The sequence below is a fragment of the Aedes aegypti genome, chromosome 2 (genome assembly GCF_002204515.2).
Source record: "Aedes aegypti strain LVP_AGWG chromosome 2, AaegL5.0 Primary Assembly, whole genome shotgun sequence".
Lineage (NCBI taxonomy): Eukaryota > Metazoa > Arthropoda > Insecta > Diptera > Culicidae > Aedes > Aedes aegypti.
Window position 1 is genome coordinate 359,537,116 of NC_035108.1, and position 24,628 is coordinate 359,561,743.

At 41.8% G+C, this 24,628-nt stretch overlaps 1 protein-coding gene across 1 annotated transcript in view; it reads left to right on the top strand.

Moving 5' to 3' along the window:
* Nucleotides 1-5,055: 5,055 nt before the first annotated feature.
* The window catches only part of LOC110676884 (translation initiation factor IF-2-like), a 35,627-nt gene continuing 16,054 nt past the window's right edge, over nt 5,056-24,628 (top strand). The window contains exons 1-5 of the mRNA XM_021846437.1: nt 5,056-5,302; nt 5,370-5,479; nt 5,859-6,598; nt 7,833-8,894; nt 22,562-22,573. Coding sequence (XP_021702129.1) covers nt 5,211-5,302; nt 5,370-5,479; nt 5,859-6,598; nt 7,833-8,894; nt 22,562-22,573 — 2,016 coding nt within the window. The 5' untranslated portion in view covers nt 5,056-5,210. The remainder of the gene's footprint in view (nt 5,303-5,369; nt 5,480-5,858; nt 6,599-7,832; nt 8,895-22,561; nt 22,574-24,628) is intronic.

Sequence of the window (24,628 nt, forward strand, 5' to 3'; positions counted from 1 at the left end):
AACGCAAACTGTTGTCAGATTCTCCAGTCTTGTGCCCTTGTTTGGCTTCGTTTTATAATCACCTTAAGCTGAGTGTACGCCATTCAGTTTGGGGGCGGATTGACGGTATCGAAGTGGATTAAAAACAATTATAGGAGAACGTGTGGAAAATATATATGAACTGCGCAGAATACATCAGACCGATTTAGCATTGCTGCGCACTTCTAAAAGCATTTTATTTTTATTAAAATGTTTGATAATAGTAGAACGACAATGATCATCAGTTGATTTTCCGCTACTGTTTTTTTTTTAAATCACAATTGTTATTTCTTTCCGTGCACGCGCTCAGGAAATGAATCTGGCCATGGTGCAACAACCGCGCTACATTCGATGAATCCTATGCGACAAAAATTGTCGGCGCTATCCGTCAAATTCGCTCACCAAAGCTATTTTGGTGACTTTAACATCACAGCTACTCTCTTTTGAGTAGATTTGAACGAGCGTGTAGAGCTTAGTGACATTTGAACACACGTAGACTAGCTTACGCTCGTCATACACAGTTTGTTTTTGTTTTCCTCAAAGAAACTTGCACACGTTTTCCAGACTCATCAAAATGCATATGGAAATATTACCCAATTTGAAAAATTTATACCCGGATTCTGGGTGTTTTTTGAGACAGAGTGCATATTGTTTTCCTCTAAGGTTCACAACTACATCTACACTAGGGCACCCATACCATTGGACGTGATAACCACTATACGGGAGCGTGCCCCGCTCAAGTGTCACAATTCTTGAACCGAGTGAATTTAGTACGCCGGTGGATTATGTGACAACTCAGCACCGCGTTATATATACACGGAGAAATATTTTTACCTAATTTTTGAGTTTACTTTACCCAAAATTAAGTATATCGATTATAGTTTCAACCCAAAATCTCTCGGTTTTCTCTTTCTCCCACACGAATGTTGTCAAAAATAGAGAGAGCTGCATCTACCCAATGGGGGTACTTTGGCCCAATAAGCCAAATTTGGGTAAATGCAACTTTTCTTATGTTTGGGTCGAAAGAACTCAATTTTGCGTTAAATCAACCCAAAATTGAGTATACTTTTCTAACGGAATTAAAGCCAAACTACCTAGTGGGGACCTTGGAAATTTAGCCAAAATTGAGTTATTGGGCTCAACTACGGAATTGCGTTGAAACAACCCAAAATTGAGTTTAATTCCGTCTCCGTGTATGGTAACCATAAGCCGTAGTTTTCTTGAAGTTTGGCCAACACGTTGTACCGTTTTGTCTCAAATTCCGAACAGACTCATATTTCGAACACTCCGTTTTAGTATGGCGACTAGGTTGAAATATTTCGCTGAAATATGTCAAGAAAATACCAGGAAATGGCAGTCAATTGCAAATCAATTTTAACATCTTCCAATATGTTTTATACCTCGGGAGTAGTGACGATTCTCTAGTTCGAGACCACTAGAACTAGCTCAGATAAATTTGTTTACGAAATTATTCATTTGAACTCGATTTATTCGTGCTGTTCGGAATTTGAATCAAGATGTTCGGAATATGAGACAGAATGAATACAGTGTTCGGCATTTGAAACAAAATGTTGTTCCATACTTTTATGTAAAAACAATACTAAACAAGTTTCAATAAAACAAATTATAGGTACACTCAACAGCTAACACTTAGGCTTCGCGAAGAAATTGCAGTTTTCACAATTATCAGTTAATTTATGCTTATCAGATGCTCTTGAAGTCACTGTTGGCCTTAAGTGTTCGGAATATGAGTCAAAACGGTATCATATAACTCAGAATCTGAGAAGAATTTTTTGGTAGTCTTCGTCTGTTGTTCTGTTTAAAGCCAAGTACGGACCTGAAACGTAAATCACTCAAGTAAAATTTCTCCTTTTTACCCAAGTAATTTTGACAGCTGATTCAGTATGAGCGAAATGTCACTTTTACTTGCGGAATAATTGAGCGGCACATTTTTCCGTTCGGAAAAGTGACAGCTCCCTTTGATTTGTACGGCAGGCGTTACCGATGTTATGAAATCAGCTCTACTTCTCAGCTGCGTACAGCTCAAGTAATTTCGGTAGCGGAATCATTCCTTGACCGTTTCTTGTCCTATCCTTTTGCACAGTACTTATGATCAGCGTACCGGCCATAACGCCAGCAAGTATGCAACGTTTTAATTGCACCACAAAACAATCCCACTCCGAATTCTAGTCAGTCTTGCTCTTATAAATCTCGCTGAATAATCTCTTCTCTTCGAGCCATTTTCCATCAAAAGAGCCACTGCACAATGGTCGGAAAAAAGTGAAGTTTGGCCAAAACTATTTTTATCACCTTAATCGATGAGATATGTAATCTGAATATGTTATTTGACGTTTTTGTTGTTTCAGAACGGGTTATTCACATTTTACGTAACTGAAAAAAAAAAGATTTTTAAAATTATTAAATTGTTATCAAACTGGGCTGAAAGCACAAATTTTGTTTGTATTTGATCGAGTTTGATTAATATATGTATAAATACTGGTAAAATATATTTTAAATAAACTTTGTATGAAAAATATCGTCAAAATATATGTAAAATATTGTGTTATTCAAATAGCTCTAACTTGCAAATCAGCAAATTTCTGCAAAAATTTTAAAGGTTTTTTGTAAGATCTAAGGATGCTTTTTGATGTGCAATATTCGAAATGGCGGCGACATGACGCGACAAGAGTTGTTTTTCATGTTCAAAATCATCAAAATTACTAAAGTGTAATATTGAATAGTATTAAAACTTCAACCAAATATTTTTTTCCATCCTCATGCTCGATAAAGGTGTTGAACCATAAGCTTTCAGATAGTGGATAACTTTGGGGAAATATTGCATTCCTATATTATAAATTTTGTGCTCTATTTTATTGTTACATTTTTCAATTTTTTGACTTCAGCCGGTTTGCCGTCATAAAAGTCATAGAAATTTAAATGTTAGTTCAATTTCAATTAAGGACCATAATAATATAACACATGAGGTATATATAAAAATTAAAAAAATCAAAAAAATCTCAAAAAAGTTTTTGGTAGTTTTGGCCGCCCCTTTATATGGATCCCGACCATTGTGCACTGACCAGATTTTTGTCACATTTCCAATGGGATGATTCAAATATTACGTAACTTAAAATTTGTTAATATTTTACCCCCTCCCGTGGTGGACGTAACAGCTTATGTAAGGAAATATAAAATATGTATAACACTACCTCCTTCCTCCTGATGCGTTACGTAATATTTGAATTATCCCTATGAGCGTTTATTTAACATATTTCTCGAAAACTTATTCAAACAGTCTCAAGTCAAAAAAGTGAATAAACTTACTTTATTGATCCTACGTGTTTCGCAGGCGAAATTCCACATGTTCCACTCCTACCCAACTAGATTTTTCACTTTTAGAATGTTTAATTTCCGGATTTACAAAACGACGAAAGTAAGATTTTCAACTTTCGCAACCTAACCACTACTTTCGCCGCCCCGCTGTATACTCCACTGCACTGTGACGTCACACATCAATTTTGACAGGTACTGGTCCTGTTGTTTACAGTTTGGACTTAGTACTTTTTTCGAATCATTCTTAATTTCGTGAATCAAAACAAAACGCGAATCAAAACAAAACACTACTTGAGCCGATTTTACACTGGTAGAAAAATGTCGAAAGTAACTGTATGAAACGGCTTATCATTTTGTTATAATTATTTTTGTTGAAAATAATAGAAACTATTGTGTCGCCAGCACTAAATTGAAGTTCGGAAGTCCAGACTTCCGACTTCCGAACTTACTTCCGAAGTTTTTTGACATTTGAATTTGGCAGCTACCTTATGATGAGAATGAACTTGTTTTGGTTAGCAGAAAAGGGAAGTAAAGTCCGATACAGTGCACCGACAACATGCCTACAAATAAAATGGAATCCGTAAGAAAAAACAGCGAAAACAGGTATTTGAGAAACTCAGTGGCGGAATACGGGAATGGCTGGTGGACATTTACCGCCGTGAATCAGTCCTATTCCATGATGTGGCAAGGCAAAAGTTCCACAGGAGATTTTTCACACCCATAGAGCGCTGCATATGACGAGCCTAACCTCACTTATTTGACAGCTGCTGGTCCTGTTGTTTACGTTTCGGACGTTTTTTCCATCATTTTTTCATCTTCGCATTTCTATCACCAGCATGCTGATGGTGACGATTTTTCACGGTAGGAAGATAGAATAATACGATCCGTGGGTATCTGCAGTGGATTTGACCTCTCCTCGCAGCAAACTTTCACGAAATTAAGAATGATTCGAAATAAGTACTAAGTCCAAACTGTAAACAACAGGACCAGTACTTGTCAAAATTGATGCGTGACGTCACAGTGCAGTGGAGTATTATATCGAATTCGTTTTTGAACCCAGGTTGGAACTGGCGCAACCCGTTCTGAATCACAGTTTCAACCCCAACCCGATTCAGGTTCGACCGAACTACGATTTGCTTGACGTTTGTTTGTTTATGTGTTGATCACCGACCCAGTTCCTAAAAACGAAAACGACATTAGTGTGTCATCCTGCACGATGTTTTTGTTTTGATTTGCTAGGTGCAGTGTTGCGGGATGATATGATTTGAACAGAAAAAAGTTATCGGAAGTAAGCAAAGTTGCCAGTTTGCCAGCGACCTCCCGACAAGTTTTGTCTAAATGCACAATACCTAGTTTTTGAACGCGATCTGATTGTATGCAAAATTTGAGCGATGTACACGGCGAAAATAGGTTAAAAAGGGGATTCATTTTAAAACAGTTTTAGAAGACAGGTTGTGATTCTTCTCAATTAGTTTTCTCAAAACCGTATGGAAGTTACTTACGTCGATTTGAAAAAGTAATCGAGATTTAACGACGCAGAGTGTATGGAATATAAATTCATTCTGGAAAGATGTTTCAATATTTTAGCATGATTTACTAGGTGTAGAGTGAATTTTTTTTCAAGGTGTGAGCAATAGCTAACGGTTTGTGAAATATTTCTGTGCGGCTGTGTGTTTGTGTGAAGTTGAGACGATGATAAAAATAACGGTTTTTTTCATCCATAGATGGTGAAAGGCAACCGCGGTCAGTCAATCAATTCATGAAAACAAAACGCATTTTGCACAAGTTTGCTACGAAAAATCAATTAAAAATTGAAATCAATTTCATTCGGAACAACGAATCTACTCATTTTCTAAAAAATGTCCAAGAAAGTGTTTCAAAGATTGCTGCGCTCCCCGGGGAAGGTCCGGAAATCGGATTTATTGTCGGACCAGGAATACCGTGATTTATCGTAAGTGGGCTTTCATCTTAACTTGATTCGAGTAGGTAATCAGTTATCATCTGTGGCCGTTTTTCAGAACGACATGTTTCGAGGAATACTACAGAAGCAATTTCAACACGGAACAGTTGCGGAGCTTGACGACGGCGGAAGCAAGCCACCTGGAAGTGTTCTATCAGTTGCGGGAAAGTAAGTTAATCTATAAAGTTTATTTCAAAGAATTCTTGCCTAATTAAAATCGAAAGTATTGAAAGACATAGTGGTTCAAATGCTTCTTTTTCTTCTTGGCGTTACGTCCTCACTGAGACAGAGCCTGCATCTCAGCTTTTTGTTCTTATGAGCACTTCCACAGTTATTAACTGAGAGCTTTCTTTGCCAAAGTTGCCATTTTCGCATTCGTATATCGTGTGGCAGGTACGATGATACTCTATGGACCTATGCACGGATTCGCTGTTTGACGTTTTAGCGGTGCCGTGTTATTTATGTCTTTTGTAGATTCGGAGTTGCTCACGGCATAAATGATACGCATAAATGTCATTTTTGTTACCCTGTGTATTTGATATTACAGAGAAAGCTGAACGAATCAAGAAGCGTTTCCGCGATAAACCCCAGCGGCCTGTGGCTCCTCCAGTGATAGTGCGCTATGTGCCTGGCCCCGAACTGCCACATCATGTGGAGGGAAGTACTGAACAGGACGCACCGCAAGACACGAGCGACATCCGGCATTTGGTAGACAATATTGAGAGACGTATGGCCGAAGAGCCGGCGCAGCCAGACGCAGAAGTTGAGAGATCCGTGGCCCCGGTGCAGCAAGAGCCTATGGAAACGTCCACCCCTGCAGATGGAATCGAACGGGCTTTGGATGTGTCCATGAACCAGGTTGACCTTTCTCAAGCAATGCCACCAAAAGAGCTCTTGCTTGAAGAACCACCTGCAGAGGTCCCATCTGTACCGATCGGTACCATTGAGGAAGATCTGGACCTTGGACCACCGGGAGATGCTGCAGCGTTTTTCGGAGTCGACCATCCAATGCCCGTTAGCGACCGTTCCGTCTTGGATCGTTTGAGAGGAGAGTTTCCGAGTCTTGCGCGGCCATCAATTGCAGGATGGTTTGAAGAGTTAGAAGTAGCTCCGTTGCCAACGACAGAAGCAATGCCTCCACCCTCCGCGACGGGAGCAGGAATCAGCGCATCAACACCCATTGTACCGAATCCGAATATTCGTCGATTCTACAACACAGATCTCAGTGCAATTAAACCACCAGCTTTGGCGGAAAAATTACCGAATGATCAGGAGCAAGAACAACAGGTAACAATCTTCGCTATTCATTAACCACATGGGCATTTTGAGTTATACCCAGGTAACCACTAAGCATTTGAATAAGCAGCACAGCAGACTGCTTACAACATTTCAGGTGCTTTCTGTCATATCAAAGCAGTTTGATTGCATAGCCGTCTCAAATCAGCAGAAGCACTGCTATTTAAAATCAATCTGTTCTTAAGAAGCATGTCCACTGCAAGAGCTTATTTTTGTTCTGTGCAACCGAGATGCTTGTTTGTTGCTATTCAATTGCTAAAAAGAAGAGTAAAGCACATATGTTACGATTCGACAAAGCGTTTTGTCTCTTTCTAACCAATCGCTCGTTTGTGTGTATGTTTTTTTCGGTAGCCTGACATAATTGTTCGCGGCTATGATGCGAGAATAGATTTCACAAAGCACTCGAACTTATGGAAAACCACGCAGAATACCGATAAAACATCAACAGCTACGTTGCCGCAAATGGTTCACGAGATTTGGAAGAAATTAGCTCATGCGTGATTTGTACCTCCCAGACTCACATTTTTCCAGAAGGTGTACGCTAAGAATAAATGTTATCATTTTACAAAAGAAGGAACATATTATAAGTTGAATCAACTCGTACAAGATACTACGGATAATTACAAAATCCACTCGCTTTCCTCTTTCACTTTATTTAATGCATGCCAGTATCTCGATCATTTACTGGCTATACAATATTTTCGAACCTCAAAAGGGCTAGCTTAAGTAGGGCACAAATTCATCGCTCGTCACCCAACGTTCCGTAGCAGTTCCTGCTGCGCGAAGCATCGCCATCGAAAAACTTATAATCGCCAAATTCTCATTACGAATCCCAAACTGGGATCTGAGCAAAAAAAACTTCACCACAACAACAACAAGCTCCAATAACAGAAACCATGACACGAGAGAAAGAGAAGAGAAGAGAAGAGGGTCAACATTTTGTTTTTTTCTTCGCTCACCACCAAGACGTTACACTTTTTTGACAGTTAAATGCAACGTTCCTGAAGGTGTAGCATTGAAGCAGCCCGTTATTTCGCCAAAACCTGCATTGGGGAAGCACTAATGACAGCTATACGCTTGATAAGCACTTATTGCGTTGCCGTGCCAACGCATATAATGCTGTGTGTCACGGTAAAAAGAAGCTTATTGCGTCTACCGTGCTGTGTGTATGCTATTTTAAATGCTCCATGGTTACTTGGGTACTAATTTTATCATTATGTTGTAGGTTGGACCAACAGACGAAATAATACCAGCAGATACTCTTGTGAATGTTCCTAGTCAAGATGCACCGCAGTCAGCAGAAATCATTGCAGCCGGTATAGTTCCAGAATCAGTCCAAGCTCCAACATTGGAACCTGCTCAAGATGCAGAACCGACCTCAGTGCAACAGGTGGCACCAATACTACAAGTGGCTACACCAGCTGCAGTCGAATCATCTAATGTACCTGCCCCCGTTCGGATTGAATCATCATCATCAGAGGCAACAACAGTGCCACGTTCTCGCCGTTCTCGTAACATCTTCCGGAAGGTTCCCACTTATACAGAGAACTCAATCCCCGTTACAATGAAACTTCGAACTGTTTTCGAATATGACTTCATTGATAACTTGGACATGTATGAGCAGTCACGAGCTTTGATACAATGCATAATTGAATCTCGCCCTACCGGCACTATCCAGCATGCACGTACCTCAGCCGAAAGGCTTTCGATAAGACCCTCGCTTCCAAATGGCATTGAAGAGCATCCTGTTATGCGTGACGTGTCGGCAACGCAAGCTGAACTTAGTTCCATCAGGGAACCAACAGCCAATCAGTCCAAGCTGTATCCCATTCAAGAGAGACCACAGCACGAAGAACGTGAAGAGCAGCAGCTACAAGGTGTCCCCGTCTCGGTCCCAATTGGAGAAACGACGCTTCCTCCGGTGATCGAGCCAGTTATTCCATCGATTCCGGCTTTGACAGAGGTTCCACTCGATCACACCAGCCAGATGTTGGACACGGGACTCGGCAATCAAATGCTTTTCCCGGACTCGTCCGTGAACATTTCTGCGCCGCAAATAATCATTTCGGATACCAGCACGTGCCTCGATACCGGTATTAGTGTTAATCGTGAGACGCCGAGTGGTATATTGAGACCACCAATCGAGAGGCCTCGCGAGCAGATTGAACCGGGTGCAGTTTTAACCGAGGCAACGCAAGTTGCTCCGGTCACTGAGGCGCCTCAGCAGCCAGATCGCCCTACGAGCGATGATCAGGTACCACAACCTGAGGATACATCACATAAAGAGGTGAGTCTACTTTACAAACTAGTGTATACAGTTGTATGTATTACAGCTAAATGGTCTTATCCACTGGTGTACTAAACTGACTCGGTCGAAGAATTTTGACACTAGAGCGGGTCCAGATCACGTGGAGATCATACGGGAGCGTGCCCCGCTCAAGTGTCACAATTCTCAGACCGAGTGAATTTAGTACACTGGTGGATTAGACCATAGTTGGGAGGAATGGTCTAAAAATTCGAGAAAATGGCTACTTGCTCAATGAATTTATCCACAGGTGTACTAAATTCACTCGGTTCAAGAAATTTGACACTAGAGCGGGTCCAGATCACGTGGTGATCATACGGGAGCGTGCCCCGCTCAAGTGTCATAATTATCAGACGGAGTTAATTTAGTACACCGGTGGATTAGACCATACACAACCCTTGAAGAGTATGAAGCGATCCTCTCATAAAGCTTTTTTGTTGATGCAATACTCATTTACTAATTTTTCATTCAAAAGTTTGATTCCAAAATTGCGCTTAATTACGGCACTTTATGGTATGAAAGTTTAAGATCTGTAAGATGACATTAAAACAATAAAATTGCGTACCTATTATGATTCGTTCAATACGTTAATTATTACTCAATGGTACAACTAAAGCAGGCTCTGTCCCAGTGAGTACGTAATGCCAAGAAGTAGAATAAGAAATAGTAGAAGATCTTATCGTGGAAAATTTTAACACAACGTAAATGTATTTTTCCACTTATTCTTCTTCTTCTTGGCATTATGTCCTCACTGGGTAAATGGCTGGGCATGGCGTACCATTGGAACCTCGCGTACCTGCAGGAATAAAATAGACCCTTTTGCGTGGTCCTTAGTCTCTTGCCCAGCAACTCCTATCCCTACCTCCTCGTGGTACTGGCCGGGGTACGAGTAACCTTAGGGAAGATCTAGTAACCAACCCCGGTGGGAACTTTGGTCGTATGCTGATAGGGAAGGAGGGGGGGTTGCTTAAGCTTTTACTTCAGCAAACCTGGAGCGTCTGTAATCCATGTTAGGAACGGCTCACAACAGCGTCTGTTCCCCATGTCAGTGGCGGCTGATCATCGTCCGTGTGCCTGAGAAGCACTCTAAGCTAAACTGCGCATTATGGTCCTCCGAACATTTAGGGGGAATGGTCCACCCTACCATCTACCAGAGCGGCGGCAACACACACGAGCTGGGAACAGCTTTTATTGAGATGGGTGATATGCAGGGGCGCGTGATCGGGTGGCCGATCAATGAGAGAATGTGCAAGTTAAGGCTCAAAGGCCGGTTCTTCAACTTCGGCATTACAAACGTGCACAGCCCTTACTCCGGAAGCACTGATGATGATAAAGACGCTTTTTACGCGCAGCTCGAACGCGAGTACGACAGCTGCCCAAACCATGACGTCAAAATCACCATAGGAGATCTAACCGCTCAGGTTGGCCAGGAGGAGTTCAAACCGACTATTGGAAAGTTCAGCGCCCACCGGCTGACGAGCGAAAACGGCTTACGACTAATTGATTTCGCTGCCTCCAAGAATATGTCCATTCGTAGCATCTACTTCCAGCACAGCCTTCCATACGGATGCACCTGGAGATCACCACAGAATCCCAAATCGACCACGTTCTGATTGATGGACGGCACTTCTCCGACATTATCGACGTCAGGACTTATCGTGGCGCTAACATCGACTCTGACCACTATCTGGTGATGGTTAAACTGCGCCCAAAACTCTCCGTCGTCAACGACGTACAGTACCGACGGCCGCCCCGGTACGACCTAGAGCGACTCAAGCAACCGGATGTCGCAGCGGCATACGCGCAGCATTACCGAAAGAGGGTGAGCTGGACCAAGCCCCTCTTGAGTACTACTGGAGAACAGTGAAGGCAGCCATCAACAATGCAGCTGACAGCAACGTCGGGTATGTGGGACGGACTACGACGGAACGATTGGTTAGACGAGGAATGTAGCCAGATTCTGGAGGAGAAGAACGTAGCGCGGGCGGTCATGCTGCAGCAAGGGCCCGGCAGAACGTGGAGCGTTATAGACGGAAACGGCAACAGCAGACCCGCCTCTTTCGGGAGGAAAAACGCCGCCTGGAGGAGATGGAACAGCTGTGCCGGTCTCAAGAAATACGCAAGTACTATCAGAAGCTCAACGCAACCCGCAACAGCTTCGTGCCGCGAGTCGAGATGTGCAGGGATAAGGATGGGAGCATTTTGACGGACGAGCGTGGGGGATCGAAAGGTGGAAGCAGCACTTCGACGAACATCTGAATGGCGCTGAGAGCATAGGCAATGAAAGTTAATGCAACGGAGGAAATGCCTTCGTCGGTACTGCGGAGGATGGAAACCAACCAGCCCCCACTATGAGGGAGGTTAAGGATGCCATTCACCAGCTCAAGAACAATAAAGCTGCTGGTAAGGATGGCCAGGCGAGCGACTCGGCGTTTGTCGGAAAGAAAATGAGGCTTAAGTGCTTTGGATGCGGTAAGCTTGGGCACAAGAGAGCCAAATGTCAGGAAAATAGTCCTCCAAACGAATCTGGTCACCAAGGAAACCGAAAAAGCGGAGGGAAGGTTAACCGGAAGTAGAAATATCGAGTGAACGTTGCTGAGGAGTCGGAAGTCGCGTTCGTCGCTACCGCGAAGGGAGATTGTTTCTCGGCTTCCACGGCAACAGAAGATGTGAAAATCGATTGGGTTCTCGACTCGGGAGCCACAGACCATATGCTGAGGAGCAAGGAATTTTTCGAGCAACTACACCCGCTAGCTGAGAAGGTACGTATAGCAGTGGCCAAGTGCGGCCAGGCGCTCTATGTGGAGTACGCGGGGACCGTGAGAGTGAACATGCTGATCGGAGAAAGAAGGCAACCGGCAGTAGTGAAAGACGTCCTGTACGTACCGGGACTGCAATGCAATCTCTTCTCGGTACGGCGTGTTGAAGACAACGGTATGGTGGTGAAGATTTAGAACGGCTCCGTGATGATTTCGAAGTGTGAACGGGTGATGGCTACCGGTCGGAGAGCCGGACAGTTATACAAAATGAACATCGAGTTATGTGGAAGTGCAGGTGCATCATCCGAACCTGGCGCGATGGCCGCAAAGCAAAATTGCTTCGATTTGTGGCACCGGCGCCTCGGCCATCTGGGAGAAGCAAGTATGAAAACTCTTTGGAAGCATGGGATGGTGGAAACGTCGACGAAGGTTCTCGACTGACCCAATCAGTGCATCTGCGAGGTATGTATACAGGCGAAGCAAACCCGAAACCCGTTTGACGATGTTGCAGAGAGGCGTGCGACGCGCCCGTTGGAAGTAATCCACTCGGACGTATGTGGCCCGTTTACTCCGAGGACCTGGGATAACAAGCGTTCTGACGTTCATCGACGGGTATAGCCATTTTACGGTCGTGTACCTTCTACACAGCAAGGATGAGGTGCAGGAAAAATTCGAGGAGTACTACGCTCGGGTTACGGCTTTCTTCGGCACTCGTGTGGCAAGACTGAGGTGCGACAACGGCGGGGAGTATCTTGGAGGATCGTTTCAGAAGTTTTGTCGCTCAAAAGGTATCAGTATTGAAACAACCGTTCCATGCAGCCCACAGCAGAACAGTGTAGCAGAACGAATGAATCGCACCCTTCTGGAGAAGTCCCGTGCGATGATACAGGATGCCGGTTTGTCCAAATCCATGTGGGGTGAGGCGGTACTAACCGCCGCATACGTGACCAACCGTAGTCCAACGACAGCGCTGAAAGAGAAGAAAACTCCATTTGAGGCCTGGTATAGGAAGAAATCGAATATCGACAAGATGCGTGTTTTTGGCTCAGTGCCAGTGACGCACACTTGGATTCCAAAGGAAAAGCGGACCAAACTGGATCCACGTTCTGAGAAGAATATTCTGGTAGGCTACACCCCGAATGGCTATCGCATTTGGAACGCAAAGAAGAAGAAGATTTTCATTTCAAAATATCTGGTATTCGACGAGAAGAGAAGTGGTTCTGAGCAAGAGAAGCCGGTCACTCAAGTCTTATACAGAAGTTATGCAGAATCGGAGGTATCAGAAGACCGTTCGGTAAAGGAACTGGACATGACGGAGCCTACGGATGCGATTGCGAATCAACCTGAAGAAAAGCTAACCGATGAGGAAGGCAGTGAAGTCACTGACGATGATGGCGAGGGCAACCACGACGACGACGAGATCGACAGCGCGCTCCCTTCGCAACCAGAACGTGACAACTGCCCAGCAGAAGTGATCACGAGGCGCAGCGAACGGGAGCGCAGACTTCCCGTTAAGTTGTTAGATTTCATTACCGGCTCAAGAGCAACTACTGTTGCTGAATGTTTCTCAGGTGTTTCTAATGGCTTCGGTGAATCGACGATGGCGTTTGCGTTGAACGCCGAGATGTTTGTGGACAACCTGCCGACCACGATTGACGGGCTGCGGAGACGAGACGACTGGAACGATTGGAAACAGGCCATCGGAAGTGAGCTGGAATCGTTGCGCAAAAACGAGACTTGGGAACTTGTGCCGCGGCCACAAGGAAAGAACATCGTCGACTGCAGATGGGTCTTCCACGTCAAGAGGGACGACCCCGGCCTTGTCTGTCGGCTGAAGAAATCGCTCTATGGACTGAAGCAGGCCCCAAGAAGCTGGAATTCGGAGTTCCACAAGTTTATCCTGCAACTGGGCTTCCAACGCTCGAACACGGACAGCTGTCTCTATTGGCGACGACATGGGAATGAAGTGGTCTATCTCCTTCTTTATGTCGATGATATCATCCTGGTCATCCGGAGGAGTGGAATGAAGGGGTAATAAGCCCAATCTACAAGAAAGGCGACAAGTTAGATTGTGAGAACTTTCGAGCGATCACCATTCTAAATGCGGCCTACAAAGTTTTATCCCAGATCATCTTCCTTCGTCTGTCACCCGTAGTAAACGAGTTCGTGGGAAATTATCAAGCCGGCTTCGTTGACGGCCGATCAACAACGGACCAGATCTCGACTGTACGGCAAATCCTCCAAAAATGTCGTGAATACCAGGTCCCAACGCACCACCTTTTCATCAATTTTAAGGCGGCATACGATAGTATCGACCGCGTAGAGCTATGGAAAATCATGGACGAGAACAGCTTTCCTGGGAAGCTCACGAGACTGATAAGAGCGACGTTGGAGGGTTTGCAAAATTGTGTGAAGGTTTCAGGCGAACTTTTCAGTTCGTTTGGATCCCACCGGGGACTACGACAAGGTGATGGACTTTCGTGCCTGTTGTTCAATATTGCGCTAGAAAGTGTTATGCGGAGAGCCGGGCTTAACAGCCGGGGTACAATTTTTACGAGATCCAGTCAATTTGTTTGCTTCGCGGATGATATGGACATCGTCGGCCGAACATTTGAAAAGGTGGCAGACCTGTACACCCGCCTGAACCGCGAGGCAGCGAAAGTTGGACTTTTGGTGAATGCGTCCAAGACAAAGTACATGCTAGCTGGTGGGGCCGAGTGCGACAGGGCTCGCCTAGGTAGCAGTGTCACGGTAGACGGAGATACGTTCGAGGTGGTCGACGAATTCGTCTACCTTGGATCCTTGCTGACGGCTGACAATAACGTTAGCCGTGAAGTACGGAGGCGCATCATCAGTGAAAGTCGGGCCTACTATGGCCTTCACAAGAAGCTACGGTCAAAAAAGATTCACAAATGTACCATGTACAAAACGGTAGTCCTCTACGGGCATGAAACGTGGACGATGCTCGAGGAGGACTTGCAATCACTTGGAGTCTTTGAACGTCGGGTACTTAGGACGATCTTTGGCGGTGTGCAGGAAAACGGTGTGTGGCGGCGAAGGATGAACCACGAGCTCGCTCAACTCTACGACGAACACAGTATCCAGAAGGTGGCCAAAGCTGGAAGGATAAGATGGGCAGGGCATGTTGCAAGAATGCCGGACAGCAACCTTGCAAAGAAGGTGTTCGCGTCAGATCCGGTTGGTACAAGAAGACGTGGATCAAGTGCGTATCGATTTGGCGAGCGTTGGGCAGAACCGAGGATGGAGAGATGGGGCCAAGAACCGAGTATTGTGGCGTTAAATTGTTGATTCAGTGTTACCTATTTAGATGTTAACTAAATAAATGAAATGAAATGTCCTCACTGGGACATTGCCTGCTTCTCAGCTTAGTGTTCAATGACCACTTCCACAGTCATTAACTGAGAGCTTTCTTTGCCAAAGATGCCATTTTCGCATTCGTATATCGTGTGACAAGTACGATGATACTCTATGCCCAGGGAAGTCAAAGAAATTTCCATTGCGAAAAGATCCTGGACCGACCGGAAATCGTATCCAGACAGCTTCAGCATGGCTTTGCTTTCTAGCCGCGAACTCTAACGACTCGGATAAAGTAGGCGTATATACGAAAAATTGATCATGGGTCAGTCGCCAATCCTGTAAATCTCAATGTTTGTGTGTGGCTAACCATGTTCATAATAGGGTCCTATAGGCCTGTCCCAATTATAATGTCAAACGCTTAAGTTTAGGTCAAAAACACATGTTTACTCAATTTTTTAATGTTTTTCTTTTGTTTAAGCCCAAAAACATTTTTTTTAGATTTTGTCACACTCCTTGGGTTAAACTTAAATTTTGGGTGTATTTTGTTTTCCGTGTCCCTTCCGAAATGTCAGATAGGAACAACCCCAGTGTTAAAACTATAAGCCCTGTGGTATTTTTGTCGATTAAGTGAACGTCAAACATGATCAAAAGTGCCAAGGTTCATTTATGGACCCAATTTTTAAATTAAAGTTTAAAAATGATGTAGCCGTTATTTGAGCGGGAAAAATTGCTAAAATAGTTGCAGTAACATGCTCTTTCGTGTCATTAAATAAAAACAAGATTTCATTAAACATTTTAGGACCCAATTGGTAAATTTAATTCGTAAATCGAAAATATAAATTTGGTTACTAGAGGGTTAATCATTGTAGTCATTGAAGTCACTATTATTTTGCTGCCTGGCTGCCACCAGCCCTGCAATTGATTTTTGATTATTGAATCGTAACATTTTGAAATAAAACAAAGTGAAAATACATCAAAATAAAAATGGTGGTGAACATTGCGTACAGGTCTAAAGGCACACTTAAATTACTACACAAAAAAATTAATCAGTTCAATGTAAAAGACAAGAATAATTTGGACCAAATAATTTTTTTTCTTAAGGCTGGTTGCCGTTGACAAGATGAGTAATCGCCTACCTCGATGCGTGGAAAATTTCTTCCAAGAAATGGTCAAGAAAATCACATTTCATTTCAAATGAAACTTTTTGCGGGAAATTTCTTAAACCATTCAGTCAAGAAATTTCTTTACTTCTCTTTAGCGAAACAGCATACTTTGCTTCAACAGTAGGCGGCCTTTGTGTTATATAAATTGTATAACATATTTCAGCGTGACGAAATTATGACCGTAGATTTCCAGGCATACTCGGATATTTTCACGAAAATTTTTGTTTGACAGCAGCCTGCCCGTATAAATAATACAATACAAATACAATAAAACGTATTGTAAGAGTACCATTCAAAACATTGGATATATTGTTTTGAACAATTCACTGTGTGTAAAGTGCAGAGCTACTTGGGCACTCCGATGATTCACTTTGGCATGGGGTGTTTTTCTCAGCCGAATTGTCTCAAACTTTGCAATAAGAATCACTTCAAAATGACGCATATTGTAGCCAAATATAAGCTCAGTAGCTTTCAAAAAACCCCACTGCGGAAGTGCCAAGAATATGATACGTCTTACTATGAGTTTTTTTTTCTATCTTTATTAACGAGATTTTTAGCCCTGGGCTAGTTCATCTCGGTGGTATATGAGGTTTTCTACAATATAACGTATGGGTTGTTAAGTATCGTAACAATACAAATATTGTGTTTTCTTTTACTAAGGTTTGACAAAAACAAAAAGATATATTGTTTTTTTTATTGGTAGCAAAATTTAGTGAATTACTGTAAAAAATATTGTTTTTGTGTTGTTTTGAATGGTAATTGGTGTATTGTATAACAATACACAAACAATTCAACAAAATGCATATTGATTGGTGGTGAAAAGAATAGAGTTTGTGATTTTTTTTTATGGATTGTTACCAACTTACCAGATATTTTTGTTAACAATAGCTAAAGAATTTGAACTCCTATACTGCCTATCGCAAGGCAGTCCCATCTGCATTTTCGTTAAAACTGAGTTGAGTTCAGTTTTCAACATATCTTACAATGCTCTTTAAGCTACACTGATGAGATAATAAAATTTGTTCGGAAAAAATAGGAAAAAACAGCAAGTCAAACTGTCCTATAATGAAAAGTAACCGCATATCAGTCCCACTACAGATTTCCGCACCGTGTAGCCAGGCATTGCAGAATTCGCTCTCATTTGAGTATGAAGCACGATCAATGCAAGCAAAGAAAAACATCCAAACTGTTGCAGTCCACGATCGTCAATCACAAGTTGTAACCTGAGGGGTGCGATGTCGAACATTTTGGTCATTCAATTTGAACACCATTTGTTTCCACCAGTGCTAACCGTTGTTTGTTTGTGTGTATCGCTGGAAACCATTTTGAAGGTGCACACTTAAAATACTTCACACTAAACTTCTGCAATTCGATGAGGGCAAAAAGTCCAATGAATCAGCTGAAACAGATAGTTTCTGACCGTATGTTAGTATAAATATATTGCACAAATGTTCTGAAAATATTACGCATCAATAAGACCAAGTAAAACTTTTCTTCAAAAGTTGATTATTTCTGTGTCTCAAAGGGTATACATTTTTTGCATGGCGAAATAATGTCCGCACACTTCTAGGCATACTCGGTTCATTTTAATGAAAATTTGAGCCTGACAGCAGCCTGGCTGCATGTTGATATCCAGTTCGCACCCCCTAGGTTGTAACAAGTCCGATAAATGGAAGCAGTGAACAAGAGCCCCAAAGAGAGAGCGATGATAAAATCCATTTTTCTCACTTGTCAAGGCGAAGTAGGCCGTCATTAAAATTTGTACGCGTCGTTGATGATTGTTGCTAATTCATCTCACGATTTGAAATTAAAGAAAATCAGTTGGTTTTGCGCTCACACAGCTGAAAAAGTATCAGCATACTTTATACATGTTAGCGCGTACAGTGATAATTTTTCAAGTAACATAAACTATCAAGACTGAGTTTTATCACTTTGAAATTGCAAGCTCAAAAGTCATCATTGTAACCAAAAGAATGACGGGCTACTTAGCCTTAACCGTTGTTTTTCTTTACTGGCACGATAAACAATCCACGAAATTCCAATAGCAATAGTGTCCCCCTGGTTTGGGTCGTGTTTAGAGGGGTTTATTATGCACTACTATCCCTCCAATCTGATCAAAGTTGTAGCAGTATACGATAAACAGTCTCTCATAATGTGCTGCATATTATGATATGATAGTTACAGAGAGCGATATGTGAGATTCTCTCAATTTTCTCAGGATTCAATCCCTGCTTGTAGCACAAAAATGAACCGTGTTTTGATCATCTTTATATTTTTCTCAGAATGATATCGAAGTGAAAAGCAAATTGTGAAAATTTCATTAAGATCCTCTGGAATATTTTGAATATTCTTATGGAAAACGAGTTTGAAAACTTCACAGCCCATTTTCTCAATGCGTACTTTTTACAGACGGGACTGACTTGCGATTCACGACAGTAGGTATATAGAGGCATAGATCTTCAACATTGTTGCATTCGTCCTTTGAAAAACCACAGTTAAAATCACTTATTTTTACAAAATTAAATATTTTTACTTTTCAAGTATTTTTCACCCGATATTGGTCATCAAAAGTGAGGTTAGGCTGCGAATGGTTTCAAATTGAAATGAATATTTACGGTTTCCTGTGGCTTAAATTGGGAAAATCTTGTCAGATAAATGATTATGGTGATTTTTCTTCCAAAGTTATCACTAGAAATATTGATTAAGATGCACTAGTCCCTATTCTAGAAGAGCGCCATCTACGCATTTTAGCTTTGCGTTAGATCTACAATATCTTGCTCTCTGAACAGTTTCGTTTACTTCTATCAGTAAAGCAACACAGTAAAAAGGAAAAGGTGTTTTCCACGAAAATAAAAATTTGGTCAAAATCGTAAGGTACAAAACCATTAAAATCCAATACAGTGTTCTGTTACAATCAGGGATTGAATCTAGAGAAAATTGAGAGAATCTCTCACGTATCGCTCTCTGTAACTATCATAACATGCTGCACATTATGAGAGACTGTTCATCGTATACTGCTACAACTTTGATCAGATTGGGGGGATAGTAGTGCATGATAAAACCCCTCTAAACATGCTCCAAGTCTGGGGGATACTGTTGCTATTGGAAGTTGTTTATCGTGTCAGTAAAGAAAAACACCTATCCCCAACGGTAAACAAGCGAGAAAAATGGATTTTATCATCGCTCTCTCTTTGGGGCTCTCGCTCGCTGCTTCCATTTATTAGACTTGTTACAACTTGCGATACAATGACGATCGTGGACCGCAACAGATGGGATGTTTTTCTTTGCTTGCTTTGATCGTGCTCCATACTCAAATTAAACTAATGAATTGTTATTGAATTGTACATTGGGCCGTATTTACGGGGGGTCCAAGGGGGCCATGGCCCCGGGCCTCCACAGATTAGGGGCCACCACAAAATGCAACTAAAATAATTATTGAACATTTAAGAATTATTAGAAACCGATGGAATGGTGCCAATCAAATACAGGGATTTGAAAATTTAGGATTTCAAATTTTAAATTAGTATACAATCCTTTGGCTTGCAATCTTAATTATTTCAAGGCTTTTCTGTTGTGTGCCCTATTGCTTTGGATCTGGAAGTTTCACTTTTTGCTTGTTTCTAAAAGCTTAGTTGGATCTCTTTTATATGAATCTAAAAATGAATGAAAATAAAGAAAAATGTTTGAGCACTGCGGTGAACATATTTCATGAATTTTAAAGAACAAATACGTTGAAAAGAAAAGAAATTGCGACATTGCTTTGAAATATTTTTAATAAGCTATATTGAACTACATTAAATTGAGGGGCCCAAAGTAAGTGAATGTTACATTTTGGTAGATTTTGACCTAACTCTAAAAAACCTTCTAAAGTGGTTTTCCGTTTCAAAAAGTATTATAATTTGTAGGAGATTGATTTGTGTTATTTTTTGCTCTCATACAATTTGTACGGAGTGAAAATTGTTGGACAAATTCTAAACTGTTTTTGTCAAAAAAATGGTTTTATCACTTACAGCCATTGATCTCAACTTACGCTTATGAGTTGTTTAATTCAGTTCAAATATCTGTAACTTATGGTAATTAGAACCTTATCTTAAACATTAACCTTAAAAGTGAAATGGGAATTCCCGATGAGAACATACTATAACATTGAAATTGTTTTCTGGGATAAAGGCCCCCACAATACTCTGGCTCCGGGGCCCCCACATTTGTAAAGCCGGCCCTGTGTACATTCAATCAAGAATAATGTTGCTTCGACATTCAATTACAATACGCTGTATTGTATGCAATACCTTACATTGTACATTATTGGTTTATTCCATTCCATCGTTGAATAATCCGTTTTTATCCGTGTGTCTGCTTGTTGATTTCCAGGTCGCATATTCCAGATGTCAAAGTGTTTCAGTTTGAATATTTACAGTTTTTCAGAATTATTTTGTTCTAGCATAAACATCTGATATCTGTGTCTACAAGAAAACAAAATGAAAATGGCGAGCGGCCTAAAGTGAAAAAATGCTGACAAACTTGCTATTTGTCACCTTTATTCACAGAATTGAGGATTGATGAAGAGAAATCAATCATGCGATTTACGCCCTTATTCTAGCACATATTTGAAAACCTCGAATTGAGTGAAATGAATTCACTTTTGAGTACTTCATTTTCTCCGTGTACTGCCCCAAATTATCTTTAGCAATTAACGCCATCAAGTATGCAATAATCAACACAGACAATGATAATTGAAATGTTTCACGGTGCAGTACTGCTGCTGATACTGCTGAATTGAATGGAGTAACACCGATTTAGAGGATAGTCATTGATAACACACACGTGATATCGATTTGAAGCCGACAGTAAAATAGTTAAAAACATTTTTTTCATAAGCGCTGGACCGCAAATCTCTAACTTATAATTTTGTGAAAAATGTCCCGGCTACGTAGAAGTACCATTCGAACGCGACAGAGTATAATTCGTAACCCTGACCCAGTCCGCGATTCCCCTTCTGTATCCGAAACAAACACATGGGTACCTCCACCAGCCATCGCGCAGAACCTGGCCCGTTTGAGTGATTCCCCTATTCGAGTGCACGAAGGTACGGTGCTGCCATCTGGGAAAAGTTTGCTCGATGCGTGAAGCGTCGAAAATTTTACCCGGCAAGGTATAGGAAGCGACATTTCAAATGCTCATATAAAATTAACTACAATAGTTATTTAAAATCTTTTCAGTATATGTTGATATACTTTTGATGGGCTACCTTATAGGCATATAATTTTGAGTTTTTTATTTTTTTCTCAATATGCTGCTGATTCTATAGTTGATCAATAGTCTAACCCCGTACACTTAACAGAATTTAATTAAAAAGTGTTTTGAATTTTTTAAAAGCATTTGAAAATTGACTTCCTATGCTTTGCCATGAAAAATAATCGGAGCTTCACGCATAGGGTCAACTGTGGTAATTACCTTCGTAGACGCGAATGGTTCCGGAGGACGCTTCTCCAGCCAAACAATCGGCCGCTTCTTCTACCCATTTCAAGTCTTTCATTGGAGATTTCCTGGCCGGTGCTGCGGGAAAACAAGCAAGTGCCCCTGAAGCAAGCACCAGCTCGACGGTCTCCAAGTTCCAATTCAAGATGGCATCGGCCGCACCGGATAACCCGTCACCACTTGGCAGCAAACGGCCCCTGAATGACAGTGTCGAAGTTGGCGAAAACGAACTGCTGATCGACGACGAAGAAGACGAAGACGATATTCCTCAGCCTCCTCCGCAGGACCAGGAGGACGCCAGAAGGACATCCGTAATCGACGGCGACGCTTACGATCTTACAAACTCTCCCTTCCGTACCCAAACGAATCCTATTCCCTCGCCATCGCCTCGGGCACCAAAAGTATCTCGGGTTTCTTCATCACCCAACCCTCCACCTGTGGCCTCCATCCACGTGATCGATTCCGACGAAATGCCGCCACCCAGAATTATGGTAGACGAGCTGAAAGATTTTCGCTTCGACGATTCCCAAATGCCAACAACGGCAGCAGTTCTATCGGAACCGAAGAAATCTTTCACCCAGGACATCGTGACCGGATTTCTCAACACGCAGTACGATTTCTTCGAGACGCAAATGGGTAAAATGGTGGAGCAGGATTGTTTGTTTCCGGCGCGTCGGGAACCGGTTAAGAAGTTCCAATCGATCGGAACGATGACCGACCCGGTAGAAGTCCAGATTCGGCAGCCCATGGCCGATAGGATCGGACAGCAGCGGGAATCACTCCGTGCCATGGTTAACAGCCTGAATCGGGCCAATACGGCCATCGTTAGGTTTATGGGCCAGATTGAGAAAGTTTGCGGCAAAACGTCCAAATCGTCAGCTTTTATGAGAAATGGTTTCTAATGCTTTGCTTATTTCTTTCTTTTTTGCAGATGCTGATATCGGTGAGTAAAAATTGTGTAAACTAGCATTAACCTTTATCTATCTAACAAGTTTTTCACATGAAACTGAATAACTTATTTGTTTCTTGATGCATTTTATTGAAATTTACGGAATTCCCCAAATAACATTTCAAACTTCTGTTTCGAAGAAACTGGAAATGTGGTTCCGGAGTTATTCCGGATTATTTAGCAGAGTGTCGTAGTTCTCATGTATACCTAAATGAGCTAGTGTGTCATGCGATCAGTCCTTTTATACTTCCTACGAGCAGTTTAATCCATATCCCTTTTCCTTGCTTTTGAAACCTTCGCCAGAGAGCAGGCTTGATAGAAACTCCTCCTGTGAGGCAAAGAGGAGGCGATTTTGCCGTATTTCTGAGGAGAAAAAACTGAACTCAAAATTTTCAACACATATCCTCAAGCGTTTCGAGCGAGAGTGCATGAAAACACGAGGATTTTTTCAGGTACTCCTCTCTTGTTGCGATGCTCACCTTAACTCACACTTCAAAATAACTCTTGAGTCTGCCGCCCGAACAAACAGTCCACGAGGAGTTGTGAGAGGACCTTTTTTTTGATGGAAATTTACTCGGTTGTGTTTTGTGCTGCATCTTCCTCGCTCATTTTTCGTTTCCTCTCTGCTTAGCATTTTTCGCTCCCACGCAAAGAGGCAAAGGCAGCACGCTGCTCTAGAGTATTTTTCCGAACTCTAATGATGTTGAGGAGCATTATCAAGCCTGCCAGAGAGTCTCAAATGCACTGTCACATTGCGTTTCTCATGAGACGACGCATGAGGCAGTGCAGATAAGATCGTTTGAGCTAGTACGTTGCTACATGAAAAAATGTGTCTCACCAAAGTACGTGCTCAAGCGCGCGGTTATTATTGTGCGCTCATGACAAGCTAATCTCAAGCTCTTGTCATGAAGTACGTATACATGATATATGTTATCTACTGCCCATAACTGCATATTTGTCACATTCGACATTTCTGACAATTCCGAGTTAATACCGGGGAGAGTCAGCAAATGATAAATACTTTCGATCAACTTACTGAAATCTGTGAGATTGTTCTAGAAAATTCGAAAAAAATACCAAGTTGTTTTGTCACATTGGCAATTGTAACCGCATACCAGTCACATTGAGATTGTGCATGAGCCTGTAGCAATGAAATTTCCATCAGAATCATTTTCTGACTATTCACCCAATATGCGATATGAGTTGTACAAAATTTCAGCCTCAAATAAGCACTTTTGATTTCATAGTGATTTTTAGAAATTCTAGTTTCCTCCCATACTGCAATAAAATGCACACTTGGTATTCCATTTACTCAATGCCTACTTTTGTCGAATGTTACAAATACAAGTCGGACTCGATTATCCGGGGACTCGATTATCCGGTATTCGATTATCCGGAATTTTAGACTCGATTATCCGGAATTTGTTTTTTGATGTTCTTATTTTTCAATTATGCATAAATCTAAGATAATTTGGTATTACAATATACAATATGAATGGTTTTGCAGTTTAGAACGTATTTAAGAAAAGGGGAGTTTGAAAAAGTGTTTTTTTTTGTGTATGCTGGTCATTTTTTTTTTTTTCTTGTAAAGACCACTACCGTGAAGGCCCCATACTCTGCGCACTTAAGGCTTTTCAAATTTCAAACAGCTGTAATTAATTGAAAACAAAAAACAATATTCTGAAATTTTGGAAGCAAATACTTATTGATCTTATGTATAAGGAAAAAATATAAAAGCTTCACTAAGTACAGGTCGGACTCGATTATCCGGAGACTCGATTATCCGGGGACTCGATTATCCGGGATTCGATTATCCGGAATTTTAGACTCGATTATCCGGAATTTGTTTTTTTATGTTCTTGTTTTTCAATTTTCATGCATAAATCTGAGAAAATTTGATATTGCCATATACAATATGAATGATTTTGCAGTGAGAACGTGTTTAAGAAGAGGGGGTTTGAAAAAGTGTTTTTTTTGTGTATGCTGGTCAAAAATTTGTTTTTCTTGTAAAGGCCCGTACTGTTCCTAGAAAAAAATTCTGGCTACACC